At 46.7% G+C, this 21,419-nt stretch overlaps 1 protein-coding gene across 1 annotated transcript; it reads left to right on the top strand.

Moving 5' to 3' along the window:
• Window positions 1–5,611: 5,611 nt before the first annotated feature.
• POFUT3 (protein O-fucosyltransferase 3) lies at window positions 5,612–14,819 on the top strand. Its single transcript, XM_009493209.2, has 4 exons — window positions 5,612–5,777; window positions 8,280–8,565; window positions 12,669–13,504; window positions 14,595–14,819. Exons 1-4 carry the CDS (start codon window positions 5,697–5,699, stop codon window positions 14,817–14,819), a joined length of 1,428 nt encoding a protein of 475 aa, XP_009491484.1. The 5' UTR covers window positions 5,612–5,696.
• The last annotated feature ends 6,600 nt before the right edge of the window (window positions 14,820–21,419 follow it).

Raw genomic sequence — 21,419 nt, 5'->3', positions numbered from 1 at the left:
TCGAACTTTCTGACAGGGCAAGGCTGAGGCATCGGGTCTCTGTAAAAAGTGGAATTAGAGGAGGCTTTGAAACAGCCAGCTGTAACCACTGGGTGAATTTGGGGAAGGCAGGAGAATCTGTAAAGTGATGCTGGCCAGTGGGATGAAGCAGCCGAGCTGAAAATAGTCATTAGGAAAAGCAGCGGACCCACAGTTACATGTTTTTAATCCAGGGCATGCTGAGATGCTTTAGAGAGGGGAGAGACAGACACAGCACATGTGTAGTCAGGCCATGCATACATCTGCATCTGTGCTGTACATTCAGCGAGGTGGGAAATCATTCCATGTGTGGTGGAAAGGGTTAAAGTTGTTAATTCTGGGGTGCTCGAGTTGAAAGGGCTGTAGGTGTGTCACATGTTTTACAATGATTTTACAGAAAGAAGAATGGTGCCAGAGCAACAATGAAGAGCATATATGCACACCTGCAAATTGAAACACAAGATCCAAACAAGGAAGAACTGGGCCCGCAGGTGGTTCTTCTGTCACTGAGCAGCTTTGTCTCCTTTGGGAAGTCACTTGACCTCTGTGCTTTCCTTGCCTCTCTGCCTTTTTTCTGCCCTATTTTAATGGTGCACTTGCAGCTTTATTTGTTTCTGCCAGGTTGTTCGTGACTGGTTGCAGTGCATAGTTTGGCTGGATCCTCTGGGTATTACAGTAATACAGATTATAGTAATATCATAATGGAGGGAAAAAACCAGAGCAATCTACTGAAAGGTTGTGTTAGACTGTAGGGCTATGAATAGAACAGAAGGGAAATGGAGAAAGACATACCTAGGGACAGAGATTATATCCAGCAGTAAGTGAAAGAAAAAAGTTAGAAAATGCAGAACATTCTAAAAAAAGAAAGAACCAAGATGGGCCTAAAAAGAAACAAGGTATATTGAAATTATAAACAGATCAGAGGAAGTGTGCACATATGAATGAGAGAAACCTCAAAGGTGTAAGAGACAGAGTGGAAAGGAAGGTTGCCGTTCCTGACCTGCGGAGGGGAAGGTTTCATTGCGAGTTTGTTAGATACCAACAGCTCTCCATGGGCAGAGAGCACTTGTGACGCAGATCTTTAAGAAATCTGGTTTATTTAAAGAGCTCTGCTCTTTGAGCAACAATTTGTTTTTTCTGGTCGTGCTTCCTCCAGAACTAACACGTAATGACCTGCCATTGCCGTTGCTTATGCTGGTGACATCTTTACCAGCTATTTAACATGGATTACAGACAGGCCAGATCCTGCAATAGGAGCTCGTTTCCTCAGAGTGGCATAGCAGGACAAGAAACAAAAGTGAGCTTTTCTGATGCCAGCCACTGGATGGAGCTGGTCCAAGAACATCTTGCTGATGGCATGGTGGGGGGGGACGGTGGGTAGGATAGCTATCCCGCTGCCCTCAGGACTAGCTTCTGGGCCTTCAGTCTGAACCTGTGGGGTGTTGGGGTCTGTGGACTGCTTCTAAAGGCTTGAGGGACGGTAACTGAGAAACGCAAGCCTGTTGCAGGAAGCTGAAGCATGTTACAAACAAGTTGTGTCCTCATGAGAGCAACTTAGAGGAGTCTGCCAACTGAGGAAGCTTGAAAGCTGTGAGTATGACTGAGTTTTACAATGACGGACCAGACCAAAACCCAGTGGGATCACAGAAAATCCTTCCACAAACTCTACCAGGCTTCTGATCCATCTCCAACTGCTCAATTTAATTTACTGAACTACACACTTCTTGCGGCATGGTAGCTTCAGTCCTCTCAGCCTCGGGGCACTCTGAAAGCCTTAGTCTGGCCTGCAGAAGCAGGAGTCTGTCTTAGCATGGATCTGCTTTACAAAATAATATTTGGAGGTTCTTGCTGCATGCCTCCTGGCTCAGAGTCAGTGGCGATTGTTCATGTTACAGGTCTAATATCTGTAACCACACTTTGCAGAGAATATTAAAACCCCACCTGCAGCTTCTACTTAAAAATATGACTCCAGCGGTTAGGACCTTTGGGAAGGAGCAACAAATGAGATGGAAGCTGCGATGAAGCTCTGAACAAAGATTGGAGGATATGACTGTCATGTCCCAGCACTGCAGGGTCAGTTACTGGTTGTCATCTTAAGGAGGAGTCTGGTAGCTCAGAGAGAAATCAGAGCTCTGTGGTGCAGTGTGCGCAGCAAGAGGTGGGCGCTGCTCCAAATGGGCTGCAGGCAAGTGTAGCTATGGAGGAAAGCGGGCAGAGCCGCCATGGCAGGGGTCACTTAAACTGCTGCAGAGGGCTGGATTCAGGTTGTCCGCTGGATGCCTCTGCGAGCTGCTCGGGAAGGCTGCAGGCATGACCCACCATAGAGTTAGGAGATGAGCTATGTGCATAACATTTGCGCAATTTATATCATTCATGCGTTTAAATTGAGGCACATCAGGTGTTCCCTCTGCCTCTTCTGGGATTCTTCCTCCCTCCCCTCCCCCAGGTAATCGGCCCCTTGCCCCTCCCTGCCTGCCATGTCTGGGTTAGAAGCAGCAGATACAGCGCTTTCCAGTGTTTGTGTATAAATACACATACATATGAAGAAATGCGTAGGTATCAGGTATCTCTGTATTAATACAAATGTGTATGTACGAGGGCAGGCGTGTTATAAATAACAAATGTGTTGTGCATGTGTGTGTATCGGGTGGATAAATACGGGCTCTGCCCTGAGCCTGCAGAACCAGCCTTGCAGAGTAAATGTCTTAACACGACAAATAGCAAACGCCAAAAACTGCACGCAGAGGGGCCCGGCCTGCGGGAACACCGAGCTGGCAGGCAGGACGGGTTTCGCGATGGCTACGCACGGCTCTGCGGGGACGCCCCGGCAGGCTGGGAGCGGGGCACGGCGTGGGACGGGAGGCCTGCCGCAGCTCTGCGCCTGAGCCCCGGGCCGCTCCCGCAGCCAGAGCCGCCTCTCCGGCCCTTCAGGGCTTCCCAACTCCCGTGACGCATTTCTTTTCCTGACAGCCCTCTGGCTTGATGCAGTCAATCCGAGTCAAGATAGCACCGGCTAAAGTAACGGCACTTGTAAACGAATACAACCGCGAAAAGCGCAATTATGCAAACAGCTACAGAAATCGGTGACAGAGGTGGATTTATTTTTTTTGGGGGGGGGGGGGGGTGTGAGGTGTTGCAGTGCCGGAGGAGCAGTCGCGGGGGGAGGGAGGTGGGAGTGATGGCGCTCTCAGGCCGATGAGCCCCCTGCGTTTCTTCTTCAGGGCCTGGGGACCGCGCAAAGAGCCCCCCCCGGCCCCTGGGGACCCCGCAAAGGGCCCCCCCCGGCCCCGGCTGGCCGTGCGGTGGGCGGAGGGAGGCGCGGGTCCGCGCCGCCCCGCCGCGGGCCCCGGCCCAGCACCCGCCCCCCGCCTCCCTCCGCGCACCAAGTAGGTGCACAAACTGAAAGTAAAAAAAAAAAAAAAAACACCAAACAAACAAAAAAACCCCACGCCAAACCCGCGCAAACCCAAGCGGAGGGGGCCGGCGGCGGTGAGGCGGGAGCGGCTTTCTGGGGGTGAGTAGAGCGGCGGGCGCCCGGCCGCAGGATGCCCGGCCGCGGGCGGGGAGCAGGGCCGGGGCTGCGGCCCCCGCCGGGGCTGCGGGGCGGGCTGAGCCTCGGGGAGGGCAGGGGCGGCGGGCAGGCACGGCCCCGGCTGGGCTGCCGAGCCCGGGGAAGTGCAGCGAGGCAGGGCTGGAAGGAGAGGCGGCGCGGGGAGGCGGGAGGAAGTTTGGAAGGATTTGCAGGGGGCTGCTGCTCTGGCGGGACAGCCGGGGGTGGCATTGATTTTTCTTCCCTCAAGTCCTCAGGGCCTCTGCTCGGCCTGACCGAGGTGGGAAAGCGCTGCGAGGTCATTTTGCCAGCGGAGCCGGGAGAGGACGGAGCCTTGTGTGGCCCACCCCAAGTACGGACCGCGCTGCACCCCGCCGCAGGGTCAAAGTACGGAGCCTTGGGTGCTGCAAAAGCGAGAATGAAGCCGTGACCTGGCGCGATACCCTGGGGCGACTGGTACAGCATACTCGTGGTGCGGGCGCTTGCCCCTCTAGAATACTTAAAAATGGTACGGCTACTACTCTTTTACTGGGGCAGAGGGTAGGGTGGCGTTCGGTGGGTCATCAGAGTCTTTTTGCCATGCCCCGGGGTAAGACGTGTGGTATTAAAGATACTGCTTTGCTTCAGGGTATGCCTTGAGTAGATTTTCACCAACATAGTTGTGGGCAGAATTCAGTCTCTTCCCCTCCTGGTGCCCCATTTTGGCTATAAGGCAGGAGGGCACAGAAGATGCAGAGGCTTTATAAAGAGATCCTGCCTAATTTGAGAAGCACTCAACTGGCAGCCGTGCACTTTTGTGCCCACACAAAACCTTCAAAAGCAGATGTCCCATGCAGAGCAGAACTCAGCACAGTTTCATGTGAGGTTTTACTAAAGAGGCTTTTCTGATGGTCGATGGGAAGGGATGAACTCATGTTGCAGTGGAAGCAGAAACAGGATCCTTTTTTTGTCTCTAGCTGCCAGCGCCACAGAGGCAGGCAGTAGTTTTGGGATCCATCCTTCTTTGTCAGGTTTTTGGAGCTTTGTGAGTGGGAATAGAATGGGGGGAGAGCTGGCAGCACATGCACATGGGTACAATATGATCACATACACATTCTTTTCATAGAAAACCAGCCTAAATTACAGGAGGCACATCTCTGAAAGAGATTAGTTTTAAAATAGCAATTTATTAAACATTTTTTGGTGTGCATTTCTGCTTTCTGAGCTTTCAGAATACCCACATTTTCAAGCTTTATTTCTCTACATTGAGTCTTTCTCCCATCCTCTTTTTTTTTTTTTTAACAAGATGAAACTGGAATCTGCACCTACTTGTGTTGTCAGGAGTTGGGATTTTCACACTGTAACATCCAGCATGCAGCAAAACAGTACTGTGAAAGCTAAAAAAAGCGTTGGGGAAAGGGAAGAGTTATTTGAGGAGAGGCAGACCAGCACAGATGTAGATTACAAGGAAAGGGGAACTTGTTAAAATTAAATGTTTTTAGATGTGGAGAGAGTTTGTGTGTGTGCTGTATGGTTACTTTCTCTATGCATTGGGCTAGATACGCTGGTGAACAGAAGTCCCAGAAGACTGCAGTGTGGTAGGCCCTAAGGCCAGATAGTTGTGTGCCTCCTCCTGCAGCATTTTCAGGGCTTGCCCAGGGAAGAAAAGTCTTTCATCGCTTACCTGTTTGTGAGTCTGCTGAAAAGCAGCACAGTTTGCCATCCGAAACTCAGAAAAACGGCTGTCCTTCCTACACAGGGCTCAGCGAGGCCCATCAGCATCTCTCTACTCTTACGGCAAGGATGAGAGGATGTGTGATCCTGCTTAGAGAGGATGCCCAAGTCCAGGATGGTCAGAGGGAGAGCAGATGCCTGGGGCTGTGCATGAGTGCTGTTTTGTGCAGGCTGTTTTCTGGATACCTGGCTTAAAATGTGGCTCCGGCACCTACAGAAAGCTACAGGTAGACATCAAGCTAACCGCTGAGCTTGAGGAGTGGTCTTTATTGATGCTGTACCCTTTTTCAGCAGGTCACCATGAAGAGGAGTAAGGATGGAGTGGGAAAGCCCTGCAGCAAAAGCTGAAGATTTTAGACAAGCTGGCCTTCCTGATGCCCAGCTCTAACTGCTCTGGCAGGCCTGGCAGTGCAGCATGATTAGGATGACGAGGAAGAAACTGTGGGCATCTTTCTTCTGCTTTGCAGCTGTCTTTTTCCTTGTGGTGACACTCCAGGTACCAGGGCAAGGGGGGCGAGGGGTATGCATGAGATCACTCTCAAGGTATGACACAATTCTGGCAGATGAGAGAGAGCATTGAAGGCAACAGACATTTTCACTGCACGTCTGTGCTTTAAGAAGAGTGTTTAAAGAAACACTGTCAGCAGTATTGACCTGGTGGCAATAGCTGACTCCAGAAGTACCATTACACAGAGAACACCTTTCTTGCATAGCTCCTTGGCTCCTGGAGGAGTTTCTCAGGAGTGGTGTACCATACCATGCCATGTTGCATTGCCTCCATCCCGCATTGCCTCCTTTGTTCATGCATATGAACTCATTAGGAAGGGAGGCAAGGCTGGACCCATTTCATACTAATGTGGCAGACAGACCAGGGAAATCTGAGCATATCAGCAAGTGTGATGGAAATCTGTCCACCAGTCCTGACTCAAAGGCCATTCTTAGCGTTGGGAAGTCCAGTAGCTGGTCCATATAAAAATGCATGAGAGAAAAATCAATGTGGAGGCATATTAATTTGTGGCTGGTGCAGGTTACCCTAGATTTTCGTTAGCAGAGAAAAACTTTTAGACAAATTGAATCAGCCTTGGCTGGCAGTCACTGGACTGTAGGAGACTTCGGTTGTGAGGGGGCCAGGATCTGCCCCAGGTATGTCTTTCCTCTTGGGCTGTGCTCTGACCTGAGGCTCTGATTCAGACTGGTACCTCAGGTAACTCCTGGTGGAGCCAGCAAGAGGACCTCTGAAGCTCTCCCAGGCTAGCTGCCCACTCCAAATTGGAACCGTTTCTTGGGGGCAGCCACTGACACTCAATGGTCGCTTTCAGTTCTGTTCCCCTAAACAACGCATCCAGAGGTGATATGGCTGCCCTAGCATAGGAGCAATGCTAGCAAGCCTTTAGGAGCTTTATTGTGAGGGTTTGTGACTCCACTGCACCTCCACAGCTAAGCAGGTTTGGACCTAGTTAGAGCTTCCCTGTGCCTAGCTGGGATTTTTATCTGGGAGTGTTCACTGGGTGGTGACACTTGGTGCCCTGGTGCTGGGACTGCTGTAACACATGAGCTGTTGATACAGATGGGGTGTATCAACCCCCAGGACTTCAGGGAGAGCTACTAGAAATTCTGTGCAAATATAGAAAGTCCGTAAATTCTGCCAGGGCAAAATTTGGAAGCAAAGAACAAAGCATGTTCCTGGAGAAACCTGGAAATGAGGCACTTCTAGACTTACTTCCGTTATATTGCTGCGGTTACATCTTGTCATACTATTAGACATATAAATCTTTTCACCAGCTAGTATCTTGTCCACTCACCAATGCAGGAGTGTTTTCTGTATTTTTCTGTACGGCTGCATTTTGCACAGCCTCCTGTGTGTGCTGTCCCAGTATCCCGTGTTGCACAGAGCCTATTTAGTCTCAATACAATCAGTCAATTTTGCTACATGGGGAGAGTGAATGATACAACAAACAGCAAAATGAATGCATGCAATAAAGCTATGAGGGAAGATAAATGTTTTCAAACAACTTAATATAAATAACACTCTCCTGCTTTCCGATATCCTCCTTCAGAGCCATCTGACAAGCGTAAGCGCTGTGGCCAAAGCTGTCTGGTGGGTTTGAGTTCCCCCATCATTCTTGCAGCTGTTCCTGGGGTGGCATTATGCACTGCCTGTGAAGGTGCATGCACAAAAAGCCATTTGCACGGTAGCAGGAAAGTCTTTGCCCCACTAAAGCTAAGAAGAGGAGCTATGTGTCTTGTGGCAGTACCTGCTGGTGCCGTTTCGGTCACTTCGCTCTGTCCCAGGACACTTACGGCAGGTACTACCTGTAGAAAAGAGTGGTGGCTTCATGGGCACCAGAAATCCCCCAGATTTGCTGGGGACTTCTGTCTCATGGCTGATGGTGAGCAGTGTTAGAGGCTTCTCCTGTGGGTGGAGAGTTCCCCATAGCATTTCAGATCTGTAAATGGCAGTTCATACTGATAGGTGTTCACTTCTCTGCATACAAATGGGATTTTTTTCCTCTACCTAGCCATGAAGTTGTAGTTATATTGTCTTTAAGACCTGTCTGCACCTGGTTTATTCAGTCAGTGGTTTGAAAATTAATAGGGGTGAGGACAGGTGGCCACACAGAGACATGAAAACTTCATGGTTTTTTTTTACAGCTAATTTCCAGAAGAAACCTGACTGCTGAAGGACTGTTCTCTGTTTTGTGCTTTTTCCAGGGAGAAAGCAGAAGTGGTGGTGTTAAATCATACGTGATGTGTCCATACCTCAGTACAGAAATGTATTTCCTGCCTCCTCCTTACAAATTCAAATTAAAGGTTTTGCTTTTGCTTTTGCTTTTTTGCCTGGACGGTGGCTGTAGTCAGTGAAATGCATCCACTTTGGTTGACAGAAGCTTCACATGCAGACTTAGTTAGTGCTTGATGCTTAAACTCTGATTTGTCATGCAGATGTCTGGCTAATGACAAGTGATGCGCTGTGATGTGTATGTTTATTTCCCTGAAGGTTATCACTGAACTGGGCAAATCAGAGAATAAGGGGACAGTAATCTCCAGTTTACATAGTGGCCCATTAAATCCTGTGGAGAGACATGCTTTTCAGTTTAAGAAGCAGGAACTTCAGAGCAGCTTGAAGACAGAGGCTGATGTAAATCACTACCCCATCCTGCTCTGGTGGTCTCCCCTGACTGGAGAGACAGGGAGATTGGGTCAGTGCGGAGAGGATGTTTGCTTCTTTACTATCAACAAGACCTACCAGCACAATCAGATGACGAGAGCATTTCTGTTCTATGGTAAGGATCTATTTCTTTTTAAAGGATTAATTTCCCCTTTTGCCTAGTTACTTTCCCTTAGAGATTATATATTCTAGGCATGGATCACTGAGCAGGAAATTTACGCAGCTCATTGTACTACACTTTGCCTGGTGCTGAATACCATCAGCAGAGATCCAGAGATGCATGTTCTCTGTAAAAGTACTCTGAAAAGTGATCATACATGTCCGGGATGACTGTTGCCTTGTTTCATGCTGCTTTTCAATCACATGTGCTCCCTGTTTTATGGGAGAAAAGATCATTTCCTGTAACTGCCAAGTCATGAAAAGACAGTCTGAGATCAAGCCAGCTTTTTCCAGTCTTCTGGCTTGTCACCCCTAGCGGAGGTTCTGCAAGGCCTTTGTTGCACTTGTGCAAGTCTTTTGTCTTAAAATAATGCCCTCGTTGGTAACTGCGCAACTCCCCTGCCTCATGTACTGAGAGATTGCTAGCAGACTGTAAATGGAAAGTAGTGAAAGAAACCTATTGATTCTGCACAGGGAGCAGCAGCTAGTGCAACCTTCTGAGCTGCTCTGGCTCTGCCGCCTCAGAAACTTCCCACTACATGTACTGTAAAGTGACTCTACAAAACAGAAAAGATGCATCGCTTAAAAGTAGGCCTTATTTTGTTAATTTTGTTCTTTCTCCCCACACAGTTGCTTTTCAGAGAAAAAGTGGATTTTAGGTGGAAAAATAAAGCCAAATGCTTTTCTGTAACTGGTAGGTTCAGCTCCCTTTGTCTGGAAACAAAACAAAATAAAACAGAGTCCTGAATCTCATTCACTCAGTCAGGATACAGGTGAACTGGAAATATAGGAAAGAAGGGCCTTTTAGTTTGGTTGTTAACACTGAACCAAAAAGTTCTCATCACTGATCTTTTCAGAGCTCCAAGTAGGTCAGCTTTGTCAGTTGATAATATAGTGGTCAAGCATGAAAGCAAAGGACTAACAGCAAAGGAATGAGAAGCTGACCCAATTAAAGACAAGTAAAGCTGGGTTTGCATCACATGAAAGCTGTAAAGTCTGGTGTCTTTGATCTCTGGTAGTAATTCTGTAATTTGTCTGTTTGTCTGTTTCAGCATTAGGAAGACTATTACTGTTAATTTTTGGCAGGCTTGTGGACATGGTTTACTTACTTACTTTTAAAGGACTATTTATACTGGGCAAAAGACTCTCCCTGTAGTTTTTTTCTTTTTCTAGTGATGCTGGCTATGAACTGTATAAATACAAGTGCTAAAATATGCAAAAAATATTACTTATTTTTAAACCACAATAAAAGATCTGACAGTGTTAAAACCTGCAGAGACAAAGGTCATAGATGGTATTGAAGGTGAAAAAAAATGCTGCATCAATACGGAAAAGCTTCACACACACACACGCAACTCTGACCTTGATGCACTGAGCTGTGGGCCCACAAAAAGGCAGATTTTGGTGTTCCAGAATTTTCCTCTAAACAGCCTGCTAAGTGAAAAGTTGAACATCTGCATTTCCCTGCTAAGGTTGGATCAGGGCACAGTTTCACCTTCCAAAGAAACTGCATTAATTTTCCCCTTGGTCAGTGAGCTAGTCAAGAGAAGAATGATCCAAAGCTTAGGAAAAATATTATGCAAAAAAATGAGGTACAGATGTTTTCCAGCAGAACTGATTTGCTAGGAACACCTGCTTTTCTGCATCTTGTCCTAACTTACTGTCCTGGCCTAGGAAGCCCCTAGGTGTAGGTGATGACTTTGTCAAGTGCCAGCATCTCCTGTTTAGAAGTGAGACGTGGCATCCACTTGCTGGATTTTGTCTCTGCTTTTGGGAGGGATTCCCAACTCCACCTTTTCAGTGTCACATACTTCACAGGAGTTTTAGGTGTAGCATGGGCTACCAATGCAGCTGAGCCATCAGGAGCTGGATCTGGTGCCATGCTGTCAGAGCCTCGGGGGTGTTGTTGCTAAGGGAGGAGGATGTCCAGCTTTGCTGCACTGGAGTGTTGAGTCCTTGGAGTACGAATCTTGAATGAAAGATGTCTCCTAAGATACAGAACTCCTGACAGCATTTGTCTTTCTCTTCTGCACTTTGCCACATATCTAAGATTTCCTAGTTTGGAAGTTGAAATTGCTCGTAATTGTAGTCTTCTTGTGTATTCTTCATCCCCTCATAAGCTCCTTTATTTCCTTTGTCTCATGGAGTAGGGAACATGCTGATATTATCTTCCCTTTAATCCTTAAAAGCTTTTTGTCTTCTGGCTGGACTGAGATTGATTAAGTGTTATATTAGGATCATTCATTCTGATGTGCTCTGATCTATAGTGCATTTTTCTTTAAGTTTCTCTTTGCCTAATTCTCTCCTTGTTTAGTAAGTTTTCTCTCTCATCCCTTCCGTTGTCTCATTCTTTCCTGCATTTTCCTTCCCTCTTCCCTGCATTACTACCTTAAGGAGAGAGCAGCATTGTGAGAGACAGTGCTATGGTTTATATCCACAGCATTTCATTATTGTCTTTATGCACTGCTGCTTCTCTTCTGGGCATCACTTAGAACAAAGTGTTTTCAAAACCAGATAGGCCTTATAAGCTTCCCGTTGAGAATTTGATTCACTTTCAATTTTCCTCACTATCTTGTATCACTATAACACATCAGAACCAGGGGCAGCAAATAGTTTTTTTCAGTGAGTGGCACAGTTGTTCATCCTTCTAGTGCTGAGGGCTTGGGACCACCCTTCAGTGGAAAACAGAAGGTCGAATACTCAATGACCTTAAAAAAAACCTACCTGATGCTCTTAAAGGGTCTTGCTCAGTAGGAGGTTGTTATGTTACTGGCAGTTCTTCACTGCAGTAGTGAAGTCTTACGTTGGTTTTATAAGGGCATCCTTGGAGTCATCTTTGCAGGTTTGTGCAGCCACAAAGACCACAGACTTTTGCTAGCTCCCTCTTTTTTCCAATCAGTGGTTTGAGGTCAAGGGTAGAACAGGGAGTGAAAAGTTATGGGTGTGACTGGGATGGTAGAATAGCTTGTCCAAAGAGAGGGGATTTGTGGTGTTTTCTAAACCATCTGTTCACTGTTTGTTTCAGTTTCTGAACCTCCCTTGCTTGACAATACCAGTTAAAAGTTTTGTATATTCAGTGCTCTACTTAAGTAAAAAATAGATACAATTATAAGACAGTGAGGAAGTGTCATGACAGATTCATCAGCTTTGCATTTAATCTGCAATAAGGCTGGTCGTGAGTGTAGTACAGTGGTACTGAAGGAGGAGCAAGGGTCAGACTCACAAGCTGGTATTTTGAATTCAGTTTTGCACAGACCAGCATGTGAGAAAAGGCTTCTAGGTTTGTCCTAAAGCTTCCACCACAGCTTTCCTAAGTTGTTCTCGAGGCTCCCTGTCCTCACAGGGAGGTGCAAGCAGCTGCAGTGGTCTGTTTCTAGAGTTTAGACATGGTTCTTCTTCTACTATTGGCATTAGTTTGAGGAGCTGTCTTCTGCCAGAAGCTGCTTCTTTATATACCTGGTAGGCAGCTGTGATACATCACCTCTTCATTCTCTCTTTGATAAACTAAAGAGATTGGCTTCCAAAGTCTCTATAGTACAATGTCTTTCGAAGACTTGAAGTCATTCTTGTAATTTTTCTCCTTAACACTGTCCAATATTTTAGCATCCTTTTTGTTGTTTGCTACTAGAGCCAAATGGAGCCCTGCAGTAACCATTTCCCTCACATCATAGATAGAGGCAATACCATCTGTTCCCCTATTTACAGAACCAGGGGATTATTAAGCATCTTATTAGTCTCATTTCAGTGCATTAAAATATAAAATTCCTATTGAGCCTTTGAAATGAAAGGCCTTTAAACTAATATGAACTGAAAGGAAACCATTTCTAATATTAACTACTGATCCCCATTCTCTAGATTCTTCTGCTGCCAAATTAAGTTTTGTCTGTCATAACACTCCTCTGTCTTTGCATGAATTGCTCTCTTTGCAATACTGCCTTATAATGTCATAAATGTGATGGTTGTAGAGCTGATATTAAATTAAAGCTAGACTTCTGTGTCATTGTAGTTAGTGTGGCATGACAGATAGGGGCAGACTAAGCACTGTTCGCTTTTGTCTAGGTACTGACTTCAGTATAGACAGCCTACCCCTCCCTCGTAAAGACAATCATGATTGGGCCCTTTTCCATGAAGAGTCACCAAAAAACAACTACAAACTCTTCCACGAACCAACCGTCACCTTATTCAACCACACTGCAACCTTTAGCCGCCATTCTCACTTACCACTGACCACTCAGTACCTTGAGGGTATAGAGGTCCTGAAGTCATTGAGGTACATGATCCCATTGCAAATGAAGAACAGCCTGAGGAAGAGGCTTGCACCACTTGTATATGTGCAGTCTGACTGCAACCCTCCTTCTGACCGGGACAGCTATGTGCGTGAGCTGATGTGCCACATTGAAGTAGACTCTTATGGGGAATGCCTGCATAACAGAGACCTTCCTCAGCATCTCAGAAATCCAACTGCCATGGATGATGGGAACTTCTATAAAATACTGGCACAGTACAAGTTCATCCTTGCTTTTGAAAATGCTATCTGTGAAGATTACATCACCGAAAAACTCTGGCGGCCGCTGAAATTGGGAGTGGTACCAGTGTACTTTGGGTCTCCCAGCATTGTAGACTGGCTTCCTAGTAACAAGAGTGCAATCCTGGTATCCAGTTTTTCACACCCTCGGGAACTGGCCCACTATATCAAAACACTGGATACAAATGATCGAGAATATGAGTCCTACCTACAATGGAAACTGAAAGGGAACATTTCCAACCCAAGGCTGCTTACAGCGTTGAAGGAACGCAAGTGGGGAGTGCAAGATATCACCCAGGACAATTACATTGACACCTTTGAGTGCATGGTGTGTAACCGAGTGTGGGAAAACATCAGAAGGAAAGAAAAGGTACTTGTGACTTTGTCCTTGTGTCTCAGAGAGGCTTTAAAATGGCACTAGGCTCAGATTTGTCCCAGGAAGCTTGGTTACCAGATTTCTGGCCAGCCTACAACCACTGGTATTGCAATGCTATTGGGTTGTGCATCCTCATGTCAAAAGGTGTTGGCAGAAGGTGTGGGTGCTTGGCCAGAGCATGTGTTCCTCATACTGCTGCAGTGCTTGAGCTCATACACATTGACTGTTGAGCTGGTGGTCATTTCAGCAGAAGGCTTGACTTGTTCAGGTAGGAGGTTTCTATCAGGCTACAGAAAGTAGCCTAACTTGCTGGCTTGCTTTAGATGACCTGGAACATTTGGAAACAGATTGCCCAGAGAGGTTGTGGGATCTCTGTCCTTGGAGGTGTTTTAAGACTCAACTCAGTGCTTCCCTAGGCAATTAGATATGATTCGATCTGTTTGGAAGTGAGCAGTACATTATGTGGTCAGCCAGTCGAAGGCAGATGAAGAAAGCATTTGAAGTTACTAAGGTTAGCTGAAGCAATGGGGAATGCAAACCAGTAAACATTACATTTAACCAGGCTTTCCTGTTTGAATCTGGTGCAAATCTGGACAGATGTTCTCTCTCCAAGGAATACAACCTTGGAAAGGTGTAGAATAGGTTAGATACAGATATTCCTTCCCCATGCTTTTGTGGTTCTCTAGTCAAGAAGACTGTGAAGACAAGTTTGCTTTCCTGGTCAGATTCATGGCTTGGTTTTGGTCCTTAAAAAAATCTCATTAAGTGTGTGCATATTTAAGATGAAAACAGAATATAATGATGAAAATAGAACTCCTTGCTTAGAATTTCAGTTTGGGTGGGCTGGTGCTGCTCATTTGCAGCCAGACCTGATCTGACACTCTGGCTCTTGTCAGCATGACTGATTTTGTCCTGGACACTTTGGAGAGGGCTTCCCCTCTGACATCCACAGGGACATGGCCAGAGCCTGTAGTGGGAAGGAAGATGTCACTGACATGCTTTGATAGTTTACTGATGTCATAGCACCTTTCTTCTCTGTCTGCGAGGGTCCCTGAATAACCCTTTTATTTCTCTCTGTTCCCAGGGATGGCTGCCCCAGACGTGGAAGGCTCAGGTTAACCATCTGAGCTGCCCCAAACCAGAGGCGTTTGGGTTCTCATCTTCAAACCCTGGCTGGACTTCTCTCCAAGAGATGTGGATACCAAGCTTTGAGCAATCCAAGAAAGAAGCCTGGGCACTAAGGCAGCTGGTGGAAAGGAACAGGAATTTTACAGCTCAAGAATTTTGGATGCTGGTATTCAAAGAATAAACACAACAACCTGTGAAACTGAGTGAGCTCCTCAGAGGAGTCTGTGGAATTTTCTTTTGTAGGTGACCTTATCATACATGGGATTGGTAGCCATAGGAAGTAGACCTGTAAGACTGCATTTTAATATATTCAGTGCTCAAGGGGTACTAAGGAGTGCTAAACAGTAGAATTACCCTGCCAGGTGATATGTATTAGAATGATTCATATTTATACTGATTTATATTTATATTGATTTATATTTGTATTAATTATCATTAGTTCAGATGTTTGAGCATTAAGACACAATTTGTCAAGGTTCTCAATGCCCAGTTTTAAGCACACAGCGAGTTCCCATGAAGCAGGTGGATTTCCCTCCATCTTTAGATACATACCTGCATTCATGGCTTCAGGACCGCTTTTTCCCCAGTCCAGGAGCCTCTTTTGCTGCATTGATAGCCACGAGCTGGAGAGCAGCTGACACCATTGCACTGCTACAGATTCTGTGCTGCTTTGGAGGTAGAGGAAAAACTAGGGACTGTGTCCCTGGCTAGCTGTTTATTATCAATTTTCCTAGCATCAGCAGATTTAGCAGGGACTTGGCGGGCTTTGTGTCCTGACAGTGAGTGCCAATGTAAAGTGCATTAGTGCTTGGCACAAGGAAGCACCATCTGTTAGTGTCCAGGGACAGATTGAATGAAAAACATGCTGGCTCAGATTTATCCACCATCTTCTGCTAAAAATAAGCAGAGCACATGAATATCTCTACTCCCCAGAAATAGGGCTGGCCTCAATCTGACTTACCCTCTTGCCTTTCTGATGATGGGCTAGTATTTGTATCACACAGAAACATGGAATTATGCGCTTGAAAGGGCAGGGATAAAACTGAGAGTCCATCGGTGCTGAAAAGTCTTCAATAGGCACAACATTCACAAAGGGAACTGCTGAATCCCCACCCATTGCCATGAATCTCTGTTTCTCCTCCCAGGATAGCACAGAATATCTGCAGCATGAAGGGCTAACTCTTTTTTTGTGGTGTTCTGCTGTCTCCTTTGCCAAAAATCTCAAGCTATGTTGTTTAAAGACCTCAGGAGCTGCACAACTGAAGATTTTTTTCTTTGTTTCTGTGCTGGAATGTGTCAAATCCTGAGCTTCCTGAGCAATTTGGTAGATACATATTATCCAAAGATATGAGGCATATTTATCTCAAAGAGTTTATGGTGCATTATTATCCCCCATTTTACTCTGGTGGAGTGGGAGGGAAAGGAAGACGGAAGTAACTGGTTTACAACCCACATTCTGACATTTCAAGTGGTCAGCAGCAGGTGTGTCAGAAGAAGTAACATCTGCATCCACTGCTATACACAGTAGAAAGACGAGTCCTAGAGCAGTTGGCTGAAGGTGTTCTGTGGTAGAAGATAATTGTCACTCAGCCTCACAACATCCTCTCACAATGCATCCTTTCTAGAGGATAAATATTAAGCTCTTGGCTCCCACAGGCTAGTTCAGAGCAACCTAAATTTGGCCTCTTGGTCTTTAGTCACCCTCTAGAGCCCTTTTGCCTGTGCTGGGTGGAGGGAAGTCTTAGTGAACATCGCCCTGGGAGACTTATGGCAACGATCTGTGCAGGCTAATCAAGTATGAGAGAGACTGACCATTGTGACTTTTAAGTTGATCTCTTTTCTCCCCCTACTGCTCTGAGACAGAATAAGCAGAAGCAGCTGACCAGTCTCTCTTTTTTTTTTAGCTGATTTGCTAGCCTTCCTGTCATGTACAGGTTTGTAATTCTAGCCAACAGAGGAATCCAATTTGTTTGGCAGGCTTATGTATATCCTGCATAACACAGACCTTTCTTTTTCATTTTCTTTTTGCCTTAGAAAGGCAATAGCAAAACAGTTGAGAAAAACTCTGCATTTCCAGTAACAAGAGCTGATTCTGGATGAATGAGTGCATGCTTCCCAGCCTCTTGCGTAGTGGTAGTACGCTGTCCTGATTTTCTGTGTTGCAGGATATAAGACACAAAGACAGTTCCTACTGGGCTTGCACTTACTCCCCTGAACCCCTGTCCATCAGCTCCCCCCCAGGATTCATACATGTTAGTGGCCTCTAAGCCTGCAGTGGCATTTGCATCTGAAATACAAAACCTCAAGACCAGAACGCCCTTCAGAAATTGCCTGTGGTCAGCTTGGAGTGTCTGGGAATCTGGAGCAGTCCTGGCAGGGCTGGGAGAGCCTGGGGAAAGACAACCCTGGAGGTCAGCCTTCAACATGGTCCTCTTTCTCCATCTCCCCAAGGAAAATCAGGACTGGGGCATGGGCAAATGGGAGCAGGGATTGCTTTTACTCTTCCTGTTAAACTCGCTGGGCCTCTCTACTTCCAGCTTCTGCCTCCACCAGCTCCCCCTGACGTACCTACGCCCTCGTGCCTCCCGTCCTCTATGGCATGTAGTTGTGTTGGGAAACAAAACACAAGGGGGTTGTTTTTTCACTGCAAACATTTGCTCACATTTCTCCACTTCACTTTTGCTGTGTCAGAGGCCTGAGCCTCCTCCCTGTCCTCCTTGGGGTCTGGCTGCCTGTGCTCAAGGCCAGCTCTGACCCAGTGCAGTGATACCCAGGATCAGGCTGCAGGGAAGTGGCTAAGGTGAACATGAGAAGGAGCTGGAAGAAGCCTCGCCTGGGGCCTCCCCTGTCATGCCAGAGCTGCTTTTGAGGTCCCAAGTCCCTGTATCGGCTGTGCTGTGCCACGCCTGTGCCTGGCCACAGTACTGACCCTGACCAACATGCTGGACTTCTGTCTTGATCTTGACCTGATTTGTTCCTGTGGACCTGCTGGATGATCACTGGGCTGTGGCTGACCCTGCCCTCCATCACCACGCCTGCCCTGTGCACCCTGCCTGTGGTGCAGCATCCCCTCCACCCCAATGGGGATGCTGCCCAATTGGCTCCACCCCCAGTGGATGTTTTGTGCCAGGGGCCCTTCCAGAAGCTATTGCTGGTTGGAAAAGTCCCCTGGGAATACCTGGTCCTGCCATCATGAGGCTTCCTCCAACTGGCTAAGAGTTGCTTCACCTCTTGGTGAGCTGATCCGCCGCAGATGCCCCCACACCACCCCTCGTGTTGGTCCATCCCCTGACTGTTACCCACAAGCCCTTGACAGCTGCATCCCCTGTCCCACAGCAGAGTGCTGTGCAGTCAGGCCCATCCTTTGCCTACTGCGTTGCCTCCTCCTTGCCTTCCCACAGCACTCCAGTGATGCGGGCTCTCCTGCCATATTGCTTTGAACCCAAGTGTGCACAGACTTCAGGTTCAAAATTTCTTTCCTCCTCTGACCTCTGGCCACTCGACCTGTTTTTCCCAGATTGGTTCATTTTTGCGTATTTGCTCTTCAAGAATCTCCTTAGCATTGACACTAGCCAACACACTTGCCTTGTTTCATTTCCTATACGACGGCCTGGTGGCGTGGGGGTGTTAATACAGGTGGGAGCAGATCCTATGAGATTGCTGTGCTAGGCATACATTAGAGGAACAATGGAGTTATTTACCCTAGAAAATGAAGAGCAAGGCAATGACTGAGAAAGTGATTAGAGAAAAGAAATATAAGGACAACTTTGACTGTGTTTATTTCAATGCGAGACAAGGCTCAGTTGTATGCTGTGGGTGCATAACTGTGCATTGTGGGCTTCAGAGGTCAAATCCTAGCTTTCCTCCCTCATTCAGCATTTTACAGAGAAGCAAAGCCAAATGCTTGCTTGTGGCAGGCATTAAAGAAAGCCAAAGACCGTGATGCTGGTAATGCACATTTTCAAAGCCGGTGATGCTCTGTTTTGTCAGCAGCATTGCATGGTGTTAGCCTAACATCACATACAATGAGAGTGGCTGTTTGCTTCTATAGAAAAAGTGTGTCTCTATTGCATGTGCATGAGGTGAATGGTGGGGAGGCTTCATATAGCCGACATAGTAGAGCCACATACTGCACAGCTCTGTGGAGACTGTTCAAAAAACAGACTGAGGTTAAAGCCAGACTCTCTCTGTGTAATTAATGGAAAGAGAGAGCTCATTTCAATTACCCTTCACAGGAGCACTTTCTCCAGCAGCAGAAAGGATGGAAGGCCAGGTAGTGTGGGGTGGTGTGGACATACGCTGCTCTGTCCTGCTGGCTGACATTCCCCCCTAAGTGTTTTTAAACCCTTGTTATTGAACCCTCATGTGCAGACCTTGTTTTTAGTGTGTCTCTTAAACTCAGGGTTAATGAATTAATTATTAAAAACCTACAGCCATTTGCTGATCCCTTAACTCTCTGGCCTTGGAAAAAGATAGGGCTTAGAGACAGCTATTTTGCATCTGATCAATCAAATGTCTTGAAAGCAATCTTGCTTAACATATGTACATATATTCTGCAGGGAAAAACTTACCTGAAGATTACTAAGGTTGCAAATTAAAGCAGAATGAAGAACACTTGTGTAACTGGTCTTTCTAAAAACAGGGGTTTTGCCCTGAAATATTATGGGAAGTTGGGGCACCACCAAGCCCATGAAGCCCAATCCATTTTGCATTCCCAGTCCCATCCCAAAACCACACACACACACACACACACAAAAATTAGTTACCTTCTCCTCCTGCTTCCTTTCACTTGCTGTCCATCCTGAACCTGGAGTGAGATGAGAGTCTGGGAAAAGCACCATCGAAAGACACTTAGCCAGAGGCTGTATCCTTCTGCCCAGGTGCAGGGAAAACACCTGGCATCTCTAATCTGTAGGGCATTTGACCTGCCAGTCTGGTAGCCTTTTATATACAAAAAGCCACATTAAATGGCAAGAGGCTGCATGTTGCTTCCTGATGGCTTCAGACAGAGAGCCTACCTTCCTGGGCTTGGGGTCCCCTGGGTATGCAGGTCTGTGACCACCATGGCTCCCCTGGCTGGGAGGAGTAAGTGGGGCAGTAGGCTCAGAGGACTGAAACATGCTGCACACAGCAGGGTTGGGGAAGCCTGAGCAAAATCATGTCTGTTTGATGGGCTTTGCTGCAGGCTCCAGGGCTGCTTGGCAGCTTCATCAATCTCCCTTTCAACACTGCATGTTGCCTGCAGGGAAGCCAGCTCCTTCTGGCTCACCAGCATGTGTCTTCTGGATGGTGGGGTGTTCTTGGGCCTCCAGCAGACATGGGCTGCTGCAGTCCTTGGGGCAGGGCCGGGTCCAAGGCAGCTTGAGGTGCAGCAGCTGCAGCCTGGAGATGGAAGTAAAAGTGCATCGGTAATAATCCAGCAAGCCTTCCAAGGTGTCGTGATTTAACCCCAGCTGGCAACTAAGCACCACACAGCTGCTCTCTCACTCCCTCCTGCCCCGGTGGGATGGGGGAGAGAATTGGAAAAGCAGAAGTAAGAAAACTCATGGGTTGAGATAATAACAGTTTAATAATTGAAATAAAATAAAATAGTAGTAGTAATAGTTATAGTAGTAATAATAATAATAATGTACAAAGCAAGTGGTGCACGATGCAATTGCTGACCACCTGCTGACTGATGCTCAGCCAGTCCCCAAGCAGTGGCCCCCCAGACAGCTTTCCCCCAGTTTATATACTGAACATTACGTCATAGAGTATGGAATATCCCTTTGGCCATTTTGGGTCAGCTGTCCTGTGCATCTCCAGCCTTCTCAGTCAGTAGAGCATGAGAAGCTGGGAAGTCCCTGATTTAGTGTAAGCACTACTTAGCAACAACTAAAACATCAGTGTGTTATCAACATTATTCTCATACTAAATCCAAAACACAGCACTATGCCAGCTACTAGGAAGAAAATTAACTCTATCCCAGCTGAAGCCAGGACACAGGGTCATAAGGCTTGGAAGACAATTGTATTTTTTTTTTCCCCTTTGCTGGCAAGCTTTCTGAATGTTTTAGTGGGCACACTGCAGTTTCACGTATTTCTTTAGCATGGGTAGGCCTCAGAATACCTTTTTTTCTTTATATGGATGAGGAAATGCTCTTGTACTGCACCCCTGTTCCAACCATTGGTGCATTGAGAAAGACACTGTACAAACTGTACAGCAAGATCTGTGATGAAACCAAGAGACTTCGCAGTCAGGGTATGGCTCCCCAGGAGCAGTCATAGGCTTGCTATAGATCTGTTATCCCCAGAATCATGTATGCCTTTTGCAACTATGCCACAAAACTCTCACTTTGAATAAATTAAACTTTCCGTGTAGTGTAAATTATTAATGCACTAAAATGTGCTGCTAACAGTTGTTGGCATTTAAAGCTATTACTCACTGTTCCTGACTGATGCATTTGGTTGTTTGCCATTTTCCCCAAGTCAGCAAAAACACATCCTTTCTCTCCATGCTGTGTATTTTGTACAAAGACCACAGAAACCCAAGAAGATCCATTCCAGGGGTGGAAGCACTACACATAAAAAAAACCCCTAATAATGGAAGCAGATTCACACTCTGAATAGAAAAGGCCCCTTCATTGCCTAAAAAGACTTAAATTAGAATTTAAAGAAAAACCCTTCTTCTGTCTGAGAGGTCAGAATTAGACTGTCTGGCCTGATGACTAGAGCCAAAGCCCACAGCCAACACATGACCAGGAATCCAGCCAGTAGGCAGTGGCCACAGGGACAATATCTTG

Source organism: Pelecanus crispus, chromosome Z (genome assembly GCF_030463565.1).
Source record: "Pelecanus crispus isolate bPelCri1 chromosome Z, bPelCri1.pri, whole genome shotgun sequence".
In the NCBI taxonomy this organism is placed as follows: Eukaryota; Metazoa; Chordata; class Aves; order Pelecaniformes; family Pelecanidae; genus Pelecanus; species Pelecanus crispus.
The sequence above is the reverse complement of the archived record's forward strand: the minus strand, read 5'-3'. Positions and strand labels throughout refer to the sequence as shown.